Source organism: Gymnoscopelus braueri (assembly GCF_963280865.1).
Source record: "Gymnoscopelus braueri genome assembly, chromosome: 8".
In the NCBI taxonomy this organism is placed as follows: domain Eukaryota; kingdom Metazoa; phylum Chordata; class Actinopteri; order Myctophiformes; family Myctophidae; genus Gymnoscopelus; species Gymnoscopelus braueri.
The window spans coordinates 24,245,399-24,257,675 of NC_137609.1; the positions used below are offsets into that span (position 1 = coordinate 24,245,399).

A 12,277-nucleotide genomic window follows, 5' to 3' on the forward strand; every position below is an offset into this window, starting at 1 on the left:
TGCCCAATGTCGGCTGGTTGTATCGCATGACATTTTTTACAAATAGCATACAACGGTAGACAGACGCAAAAGCAGTGACTGAATATCAAGTAACTGATATTTGTTTTATTGTCTTTGATTATGTCTAGGTGTACAAAAGCATGCAAAAAATAGCATTTTTATCAGTACATATTTACATTGTAACAAATGCATTCCATATAGGGGTGCCATGCCTTTTTTTGTATGTAGGATTCGACTTAGGTCAGTGGATACATTCAGAGACATATGACACATTACAGACATCCAAACCACAGTGACAAAAGAGACCTTCAACACAGGTATCAGGACAGTAACATAACACATAGCAGCAATCCATGGCTTAACATTATGTACACATTGCCTTTTACACAAATCCTCTTCCAATGCATACATGGAAACAAGTATCTACCGTGTGTTGATGAATGATTCAGTGTTTAACCACTTACAACCTACTTATATACGTACTTTATCGTCCGGGTCCCGCAGTGGTCGATACGTTGTCTCCTCCTTTATTCTGCTCTACACCACATCTCTTCACCAAAAATATTTCTGCCGAATGTTTGCCTATTTTAAAATGCCCAGAATGGGGACGCTACAGTTTATGTGGTTAAGCACTGCAGTAGCAACGTGAAATTAACATGACAAGGTATTAACTGTATACTTTTCCACAGTTGTATGATTCAGGGGTGATCTGTTGTTAGAACAAGGGTACCCAAACCTTTCAGGCCGCGACTCCCCAAAATAATCATATTTGAACTGGTGACCCCCACCCTGACAATCACTTGGATTAGTAAGCATTACATTTAATTTGACTTGGTTACACAGATAAATATTGTGAAAATAGCCAAACTACAAACTCACAACTGAGCTTGTTTTCCTCTTTCTTACGTAATATTTGACAATTTGGTATTAAAAAGGTCTTAAAAGTAATTAAATTGTAACTTAAAGGTTTCATGACATCAAATTTCAATTATTATAAAATTTTTTCGATATTTATTTTTAGGTTTTCTGACCTCAATTACACCCAAAAGAACAGAACTTTGAACATTCTGTGGATTTTCTGTGGTCTGGGGTTTTCTGAATTGGGCTCAGAAAAGCACTGTGATTGGCCCGTGGACTTTGACATCACAGTCCATTCATCCCGGCGATGATTGACAGCCAAAATCCCTCAACAGAGACACCTGCATGCAAATCTTTAAAACCTTTGAAAGAAATGTGCAGATACCCTGTATACATATACTGTATGTTGGTTTCTTTACCGTTTACTGTTGAACATTAAGCTAATCATCTGGGGACCCCCCAAAATAATTTGGGAACCAGTGTTGTAGAAGGCAGTGGCTCTTTGGAAGTTACTGAAACCTTCCTTGCCACAGGGCCAGGGTGCCATCTGTACTCGTTACCACAGGAGGGAGTGTGCAAATTAAGTGATAATTGATTCCTAATTGTAATGTATGTGATACGGTAACTGGCCTATATTTCTTGAATTTATTAAGAAGAAATCATTTCAGCAGTGAAAATGTGCCCCAATTGACAGTATGACATTTAAAATGATAATCAACAGTTCTGGGAAGAGGTGATAAGTCAGTCAAAGAGAAGTCAGTGTAATTTAGTTGCAGCGCTCATTGCACCCTTTGACTTTGAAGTTTGATGTGGGAATATAAAACCAATCTAAAACCAAGTATTAATAGTCTGCCATATGAAATTATAACAGAACAAAACTGTATGAAACCACAACAAAAAAAAGGGGGGAGGGACATTGCAAGTGCATACAAATATACTTATTGTACAGGTGAACAGCGCTTTGTCCTTACTTCACAGGTTATTTTTCAGGTCAGGATTGAACCAGATACAATATTAACACGTGTCTTTACAGTAATAGAAATATGAGTGCTCTATGATAAGGGTTATGAAGTATTCATGTATCTATGACAACGATGACAACAATATTGCACTTCTTACATTAACATTTTCAGTACAAACACACAAAGTGAAGTCCACACACCGTTAACAAGATTCTCACATGTTCTTTGACGTGTTCGGTATTTTTTCTTTTGTGAGAAGAATGTTATTTTGAGTATTTCTGGAACACATCATTTGACATAGGTGGTTCAAGCAGCCCTTTGGTAAAGGTTTTCCTGCAAGCTGAGTCAGCTGACAAATTATGACAAGTTGACACCAAGTTCTTTTCAATTCCAGATAAAAGACTGGAGGAATGCAAAAGTTAGCTTCATCAAAGTCAAGAACTGTGCAAATCATGACTTGAAATTGCATATTCTGGGAAAAGCTGAATTGGCAAAGATAATTCATGCAGGTAATGACTATGTAGCTAGAAGCAGAAGTCAAGCACCCCATCACTTACTGTGCACAAATGTCTCAAATTGTTTTGTTTTTAGCATGCACTAAAAACAAATCATTTAGTCATTTAGACATGTACAGTATCCAGGTGATGAGTTGATATTTTACTGAATACAAAGTGCATGACTTGAACATACAGTACAGTATAGTAAATGTACTATATGTGAAATGGAAAATTCCACAGAGTACAATTTACAAGTCTGCATTATGCTTTCCTTTTAAACATTACCACTTCCTTTCTCTTGGTTGATCCAGCAATAGTAAACCCAGGACTAAAGGCTCATTTATACCATTGTGTCGAACAACAGTGATGCATTTACAACTGAGACAAAGTATAAATGAGTCTTGAGGCATTGAACTCACAGATTCTACTCAGCCACATGGGGATGGTGCTCAAGTGAATAGAGTGTTTGTGTTGTTGTCATAATCACCACATGTAATGATTTTTTGACGGCAGTGCATAACATCATAGACGCACTATGCCTTTCAACGTGTCTTCATTAATAGACAATCTATGCCGGCTGGCAGAATGTGGACGAAATGGAGAGAGAGTGGGTGCCTGCTCATCAACAGAGCACTTGCTTGATAATGACAAATATCTTGATGGCAGGATTACATCATGTACAGTATACACACATACTGTACATCAGGGACGGTATTTCCCCCCAATCACAGCCAACACCTACTGAACAGCCCCTCCCAACATGTAGGAGGCACTAGTGCAGTGACAGAGAAAGCACTCGCAAATATGGCCAATTGTGTTCATCGCAACCGCACAGGAATCAAACCCTATTTTTTTCAATGGTGGGCAGCTACCCCAGATGACCAACCAAGAGCACGGCACGACTTCTTCAATATTGACTGTCTGGTTCCAAAAAGAGAAGTTATAGATGGCACAGACACAGGAAAACAGATAAGAGGCGGATAAACAACCCCTAACAGCACACCAACACATCTACTATTATGTACAGTATTAAAACAACGTATCAGTGTAGATGGAAAAGCCCTGTGGTTTGACTTATTTCAACGAGTCTGGTGCGGTAGAGTTACATTTGCATGCATGCCATAATCTCTATAAGATCCTTGTGATGCGTGCCTGCCTGTGGAGAGGCCGATGTTCACCATGCATGTGATAGGTCAAAGTATTTAACATTTGACATGTGTTTTGTACACTTCTAGCACTGTCTGAGTGCTGCCAGTCCCACCAATAAATAGTGCAGCGGTTGATTTAAGTAAGATGATATATAAATTGGTCATTGAGGTGCTAACTGCTAAGAGACCTGAGACAGAAGTAAGGAATTGAGGAAGGTCCCTGGGTAAGGAAGGATCATCTGATTTAGATAGGAAGAGACATAGAAAGCGAAGAGCAAGCCTGAAGGGGAGGTGATTTACCACCATCTGCAATATATAGGATTTAAAAGTTGAGTGTCTGCGCAGCGCCTAGAAAGATGAGCCCAAAGTGCATTTCAGAGTTGAATGGAATGTAAGGTGAAGTGTTTTTGAGCATACTGTCTATGAGCAAATGGATGAGGAGGAGAAGTGGGCGTCAATAGAAGCCAGTCTGACTGGACTCAAGAGGGCTCATCTTCATGCAGGTCCTCCAGTTCGGCTTCCCTAGCTCCATCTCCACTGCTTCCCTTCCTGAAAGATGGGAGGAAAGAGAGATAGATTAGTCAGTAAAATGGCTGTTTGTACAGTATATGATCGCTTCTGCATACGTATTTGAGCTGGAAAGCTGCTCGCTCTGAAAGTTAAAGTTGTACAATGCAGATTCACAAATAACGATTTTTAGCAACCTCTGCTGGTCACTACCGTCACTGCATACAATTTCCTTAGTCCTCGATTACCCAGAATTCCATTTGTTTTCACCGGAAGCCGGAAGCGTTTCAAAAAGCGTTCTTTTAATTGTTTTATACTATCTGCGGATCGTTTCTCTTAGCCAGTGGAGCATTAGTTACCATGAGCTGTGCTTTCTTTTTCTGTTCTTTTTCGATCTTCCAATCCTACATTCTCTTAAAATCAGCGTGAGGTTCCTTTTTGTTATTAGCGCGGTAGTTCCTGGCCAAACAGGAAACCGTTGCGGTAGTTCCTGGCCAAACAGGAAACCAGTGCATTTCCGCCTCCGTTTTCCGTCCAGATGACGTCATTTTCCCGGGAAAGTCCCCCCCGACAGCGTTCAATAGAAAATATATAAATAAAAGGCTTCCGGTGGTGAAATTCATGGAGTAGGTGTTGTGAAACTTTTGCCACTCACAAAAGATATACAATTTAACTTTAGTTTTGTTGAAAACGTTACCTAGTATTACTTTAAGTAAAGAAAGAATTATTCACCATGGTTTTTCCTGCATGGATTAAGTTATCTGCATTATTGAGTCAAACACAGCAGAAACAACAAGGGAACACACAGGCAAACGTTGTTTTCCTCACATACTGTAAGCTCTGACTCATACTGAATGAATGAAGGTGGGAAAACGCCACAACACTCTTGACCCATTTAACACAACGTTAAATGGCAGCAACACAGAGATGACAAGGATCTCAGGATGGTAGATGGAGAACAGGCTCGTCCCCATACTACTCATGAGAGGGACAAACAGTGGCTGAGGGGTATGGGGTATGGGGGGTGTGTGTGTGTGTGTGTGTGTGTGTGTGTGTGTGTGTGGGGTAGGGGTAGATTTGGACAGACAGCGTGCCAGACCACATTGCACTGTTACCTTAGTGAGGGGTGAAGTTTAAAAGAGGGACGGAGGGGCCACGAATCCCTGCAGCAGGATGAAACAAACAACAACCCTGAAATGTCACAGCTGAGGGCAAAGGTCACCTACGGAGGCCAGAGAAGATTTGAGGAGTTTGTGCCACACGCTCTGCCAAATAGCTGCACCCCCGATCGGTGACCAGCTCATAAGCTTTGTTGAACTGCGTTGAGGTTTGAAATGTAGTGGCTATAAATGGTTCCTGGTGCTATGCCTGTACAGAGTGCTCATGTTGATCTCGGGCTTATTCCTTCCTTTGTCAGCAGGGGGCAGTAGTTCTCCAAACCAAAACCTCAGAAACCATTCTCCTCAGAAAGCAGCCTCTAGCTCTGAAATCCTGGTGCAGAGGCAAAGGAGCAAACCCAGGGTTTGAAATACAGGATTGCTACAGGGAGCTTGGCTCCCCTGAAAGACACAATCTCCCCGAAAGCCTCATTTGAGAAATTTAGGGGGATATATCAATTAATATTTTCCTGTATATTTAGGTTAAAATGAAATAAATCATAGGCTAAAAGTAAAGCACCTCACTTATCAATATGGGTGTTTATTCATGAAAAACTATTTCTGATCATTTGTCTCTAATAAACACAATGTTATCTGTTGCTGTGGCCATCCATCCATGCGTGCTCACTCAACGCATGTTACGCACATACGTCGTCTCTCGAGTGAATGTTTTCTAGTGTTTGATGTCCATAATAGTCATAGGATGCAAACTATGTCTGTTTAACAAAGTCATGCAAACCATAACCTGTCCACTGTGTACGTTGGCATTTTTATTGTTTAGCGGAGAGCAATTAAATAAAACATTGCAACGATGAATAATTTTTCTGTTTCTCTGTTGTCCCAGACTAAATATTCTCTGTGTGAATTTAAACGTGTCGATAGTATATTATTTGCATGTAGACGGGTACATTCATGTATGCACGTGCATGTATACAGTACCCTCTACCCACCCCTCCCCTCAAACCCAATCATATACTGATCCTGCCTATGCACTGGTGGAATTACAGTATAATCTGCTATTACCAATGACCCACAAACAGAAACACATAGGGAGGACCTAATACACAAGCAGTGAGACAGCCATAATACAGATTATCTTCCACTGTCATAACACTGACTGCACTGCATTGTACATGCTCCAATTTTCCCTGGGTTGGCTAAGGGCATGATGGGAGATCAGCTCTTCGCCCTTTAAAGCTCTCAACCCTCGACAGAAGCCGGTGGCAACAGCACTGTGGTGAGTCGGTCTCATTCTAATAACCTTGAAAGTTGCAAGAAGCCCACACAGAAACACTTATAAAAGACCTAAGCGCCACAGCATACGGTACGAGACTTATGAGTTATGGTGCTATGGCAACAGACATCAGCTGCTCCTGCTTTAGAAATGGATGCTAGCAGGGAAAGTGGTGAGAGTCTTTAACTAGCACCAATGTCAGGCAGACTGCTAAATACCACACTTGTATAACAAGTCAAAAGACAACAGGACTCCTGTGTGTGCGTGCGTGCATGCATATATTTGGGAGGTGACTTCGGTCTTCAGGGATTGAGGTAAAGAACAGTGGAGTGTAGTACGTTGGGTAAGTCACAGGTTGTTTAACTAGCGTATTTACTATACTCACATGAGCAGGTTCCCAGGAGCTGACATGGACCTCTCCTCTCTCCTGCTGGGAAGCTCAAACGGGTTACTGAAGGAGCGCTTCCTCAACATCGCCTTAACCAGGATCTGAAATGGGATCATGTGGGCAGGTTGCCAGTAGTGTAAACACCAGTACATACATTACAGGCTTGGCGTTTGTAGCGTTAACCTTTTCTAACCTTTTCTAAGCAGTGCCATTGTGCTAAATCTGCGTACGCACACGCACACACACCCCCCCCAATGGCAGCATTGCTTATGCATAAATCCTGCCAAAATGATATGCTACATATACATTAGTATCTATCTGCTAGCTAGCACTAAAAGCAAGTCAGGATAAAATAATGGCTACTGGATGAAAAGGAGTACCACCACATCCCCATTCTTTTGTATGTTTAGTGCAATAGCACTAGCTAAGCTAGGAGCCACTCTAATTCATTCACATTTCATTTCAGGAGATAAATGCCTGGAGTTTGCATACATGCATATGTGGTGAATCAACGGGCCAAGATAGAACACAATCTAAACTCACTGGAGGTTATTTCACATTTAAAAGTCAAATAACCTAACCCGGTGGTTCCCAAATGGTGTACTGCTGTACCATGAGACAAGTCCAGGTGTGCCTTAGTATTTTGTATCAACTGATGGTGATACAAAATGTTTTTAATGTACTAATCGCTGTAATTTCTGCATTTACTAATACAGAGGCAAATTATATACCCTAAATAATATATATATATATAAATATAAATATAGGGGTGAGTAGGGGCAATACAGTCTACCGCGGCAACTCCTTTGCTTAATTTATACTCCATAGGACTGTGTTGCACGCAGAAAACAGAAGATCTACAACTAAGCTCATGACACATCGCAAAACAAAGTCTAAATGAGGCTAATGAAGTGATATGGTCTTCATGGAAGTCACACGGAGGGAGAGTGTGCTAAATATTCCATTCAACAGGCAGTTGGTTGTGAACATGTCGGGTCCTGAGGGGGTCTTACCACTGCTGAGAGGCTGGGGACAAACTTGACTGAGTTCTGCACCTCCTCCTCAGTCACCTCCACCACAGAACAGTGTTCTTCCTCAAGAGGCAACGGGTCAGTACCTCCCTGGGTCACCCATGGGTCCAACTGCACACACACACACACACACACACACACACACACACACACACACACACACACACACACACACACACACACACACACACACACACACACACACACACACACACACACACACACACACACACACACACACACACACACACACACACAAACAAACAATTACTATGAAGCTCTCGCGATACCAAGCTTGTAGATTGGCTATTTTCGTAAGTATAATTTAAGCATAACGCTAATGGCCATTGGATGTATAAGTGTAAACATCTCTATTGTATTGCATGTACTCGCTCACATTTTCTATGCATGCTTGATGTACCTTGAATACATTGTGTTTGTATAATGTGATTTGTATTGTGTCCCAAGCTAGATCCATGGGACCAATGACACAATACATGTTATGCATGTACTGCAGAGTGTGTGTGTGTGTGTGTGTGTGTGTGTGTGTGTGTGTGTGTGTGTGTGTGTGTGTGTGTGTGTGTGTGTGTGTGTGTGTGTGTGTGCGCGCGCATGTGTGTGAGAGACTTGACAACCTAATTATATATTCCTTCACAAACAGTGTGTTTGGAGAGAGGGAAATTCACTGATCACATTGTGTCATGGAAACGACAAAGAGACTAGGGAGCATCCTTCATCTGTCCAGATTAACTATCTGCTCTATAGGGACAGACAGGTTCAGTCATGCCAACATAGTGTTGTTAATGAATCCCACTGTAAACTACTTCCCTAAGTCAACACCAAACGTCTAATTAATGACATCTTATTCAGGGGGGGGGGGGTGTCTCTACCTTTATCTCTGGGATAGTGATCCTGATGTCTGGGTCCTTGTCTAGCATCCGTAAGATCAGAGTCCTCAGCTCCTCGCTGATCGTCGGCCTGGGTGGGGGGGGGGGGGGGGGGACATGGCAATGTTAACATTGAGCTGTGGAGGGAAAATGGGGCTGTTGCAATTGTAAACAAACAATGCTGACTTTTGGGGGGGGCAGCAGGCCAGCAGCGTTTACTTTTTGAATGCTTGAGATCTGATCTCATGGAGATCGTAAAGCAAAGCAAGTGAAGGTCATGTTGTTATAAAATATTTCCAGTTGCGAGCTAAAGCATCAGATACAGTGTTATAATTCACAGAAAGGTATGAGAATGTGACATCACTTGCAGTTGGCTATAGCTTATAACCATAAAGAAATGAAAATTGTCCAAAGACACAAAGACAAGGCATGGTACAAAATATGACTATGCACCATAACAGCAGCGGTATAGAAATTGAATGTGATGATATTGGTAGCATAAACAGCTGTACAGCCATCAATTCTAAACATATCCTTCAACTGAGACCCCCCGCCAGGGCTGATTGTGGCTTGTGGCTGGTGGAGGACGAGGTAATATATATATTGATTTGTATAGAGATGCTCCATCTAGTACAGGGGGTTTGCTCTGGAAGCAGGATGAGTGTGCTAGCTCCCTACCAGCATCACACTAGGGGGAAGACACTCATCATTAGCAACATGACAGCCGACCCCAGCACATACTTCAGTTCCCACTCAAAGCCCCCTATATTTACACTTGAACCTCTCCCTCTAAATTCAATTAAATTCAATGGGGCTTTACTGGCATGAGAAACATACGTTACATTGCCGAAGAAAATGAGAAATAAAAGCAAAAAATGTATGTACAATTAAAGCTAAAGAATAAAGAAATGGGTAAAAACATATAGCAAAATTGTAATCAAATATAGTAGGTACAATTAACTGCAATCAGGCTGCAATCCATGTTCCACCCACCTTCTGGGAAAGAAGTCTTTTTGCAATCTTAACAGTACACTTGCCAGTAAATTGAATCTTTTTTGTGTGTGTGTCAACAACACAGGATAATTGGTTGTCAATTTGGGTGCTGAAAGTGAAAATACTGTATGGTCTATTATAACTAGTAAAAACCTCATTTGGGATTTGATCAAGACATTTAATATATTTTCAGTTCTCTCTCTCTGGATACAAAAACAATTCTTTCTCTTTTCAAGTTGTTATACTGTAGAACAGGCTACTCAACTTAAGATGGCTCAGGGGCCACTCAGCAAAATACCAAAAGTCCAAGGGCCGCAAGCTGAAAATGACGGTCCTATTTTGGATTTTTCAGGTGCGTCAACGAAATTGACGCACCTGTACATGTCTGTCTGTTTGTTTTTGGAAAAAAAATGAAGCAACCCATATATTTGAACGGAAATGTATATTTTTATCCTGTGCTTAAAAACTAAAAAAAACTAAAACTAAAAAAAAATACGGGGCCGCGGGTTGAGTAGCGCTGCTTCATGACCCCCCACCCCTCTCTCTCTGCTGATTAGTTCTTGTTCTCCTAACATTGGCTTATCCACCCAGGTACAGTAGTTCTCCATTTTTTGTTTTAACCTGCCGGTTGTGCAAAACAGGACAAAAACAAAGAAACTCAGGTATTTCTAATGACAGCACAACATGGGTGAAGTTTAGAGCTTAGAGCAAATGCGAGACATTGAGACAAGATAGGATATTTGAGATGGTACTGCGGGTACATATAGGTGAAGTGACCTCACTGTGAACAGACAAAGAAAGAGTGGAGGGAATGAATTTCCCTTGGGATCAATAAAGTTCTAACTGTCTATCTAAACAAAGGAAAGAAATGACAAACTGATAGACTTACTCTTCTGGGAATTCCACACACTTGCTCCTTATCATGTTGTGCAAAGCTAGGATGTAGTCATCAATGAATGGACACTGCATGCAGGGAGAAGGAAAAAGTGTGAAGATACAAAAATCTGACACTGACTACTGCAAGATTATGTAGGGACTAATCATAAAAATAAATCATTAAAAAGGGGTGGCCCTATTGACATTCTACCAAGGCCGACAAATGGTGTTGCTAATGGGCATAGCATTATAGAAAACAGCAACCAGCCAGCTCACATCACATTAGCTGAGGCTTGTGGGTCAGTTGAAGACAACCTATAAAAGAGGGACAAATGGTCAGAGAAAGTGTGCTGACTTGCCTTTCCAAAGACAAAGCAGTAAAGTGTCACTCCCATTGCCCACACGTCCAGCGCCTGAAAGGAAATACCAGTAGAGAGGTTAAATGATAGGTGAAGTGTAAACCCAGACACAAACCACAGACATTTAGTCACAGGATGAAGTTAACCACACATGGATGGAATTTCACAGATCTGTAAACACACAAACGTGCCCCACATAAATCAATGCCTAGTCTTTTTTTGGGAGTTTTCCAGCCCGTAAGAGATGGATTTTGTTTCAGATAGCCACGCTAGGCTGCCGCTGGGGCCATCCATCAGTCTCCTTGCCACTCTCTCACACGCTTTCACAGTAGCAAGCAATCTGTCTCTATGGTGTGATGTATAAGGCTTGACGACAGTGGCTTGGACCTGGTCAATCTATCAAAGAGCCACAGACTCCTAGCCAGTCTTTTTGACTGGGATACCAGTCCTACTGTACATTCAGACGTCCTGAGATTGACATCACTGGATTGCCGTGACCATTTGATGATTAGGCTGATTGACAGCCAATGATACGCGTGCAAGTGTTCCCATGCTCAGTGCGGACGTGTAAGCAAGCCACAGCACTTCTCAGAGTGGACACAGGCGGCTTTCGCTGGCCGGTGCTGGGAACAGGGCTTGGAATAGACAGACTGCCGCAGCTTGTTTCTAAACAAACTGTTCATTGTAGTAGTGTGTGTATGTGTTCGATCTGCTTTTTTTTTTTCTTGCAAAAAAATGCCAGGGATAAAGTGGTTACTGGTCTGACCAACGGCCTTGTTTTTTTTTCTGTCTCTAAATAGCTTCATATCACATTCAAGAATTGAGATCTCAAAAAGTACATACAGTGATGATAGTTAACACAGAACACAGAGCAGTCCTGAGCATGGCTTAAACACAACCTAATCACATATAGAACAGACTACTAATCAGAGAAATAGTGGCTCACATTTTCCTTAACAACTGTGAGGTCCAACCGCCTAAGGCACTCAAAACCCACTTAGGCCCTGATGGGTTCTGCCCACAAATCAAACATCTATTCTGGTCCGTAATTTCTGGACATGCAGGGGCTTTCCATGGCCGAATCCATTAACCACAGGACAGCCCATCTACAAGCTCACAAGATCGCCTATTTCCGGCGAATGTTCGCCTCCAGAATAGGGATGCCAAATCAATAAGCCTAAATAGTGATTACCATCGAAGGCTTCAGAATGAATCACTATTTTGTAAAAAGATCAGAGGATGACAGGAATGTGGAGGTGGGTGCGGTCAACTTCAATTGTTCCTAAAACGGCACATTACTGTAGCTTATTTTAGCAATATGGTATAATGCTGTCCATTACAGAGAGGAGCGAGGACAGATTATAAAGGCATCTCAGCTGG

General features: G+C 41.8%; 1 protein-coding gene across 2 annotated transcripts in view; it reads right to left on the reverse strand.

The window, feature by feature from the left end:
• Positions 1-118: 118 nt before the first annotated feature.
• Positions 119-12,277, reverse strand: part of camkk1a (calcium/calmodulin-dependent protein kinase kinase 1, alpha a) — a 48,427-nt gene continuing 36,268 nt past the window's right edge. The window contains exons 11-17 of one of the 2 annotated variants that reach the window (XM_080435844.1): positions 10,898-10,951; positions 10,552-10,625; positions 8,673-8,760; positions 7,765-7,893; positions 6,749-6,852; positions 5,088-5,135; positions 119-4,014 (exon numbers count right to left, since the gene is read on the reverse strand). In XM_080435844.1, the coding sequence (XP_080291970.1) occupies positions 3,945-4,014; positions 5,088-5,135; positions 6,749-6,852; positions 7,765-7,893; positions 8,673-8,760; positions 10,552-10,625; positions 10,898-10,951 (567 nt within the window). In that variant the 3' untranslated portion in view covers positions 119-3,944. The remainder of the gene's footprint in view (positions 4,015-5,087; positions 5,136-6,748; positions 6,853-7,764; positions 7,894-8,672; positions 8,761-10,551; positions 10,626-10,897; positions 10,952-12,277) is intronic. The other variant, XM_080435845.1, reaches the window with a different exon arrangement.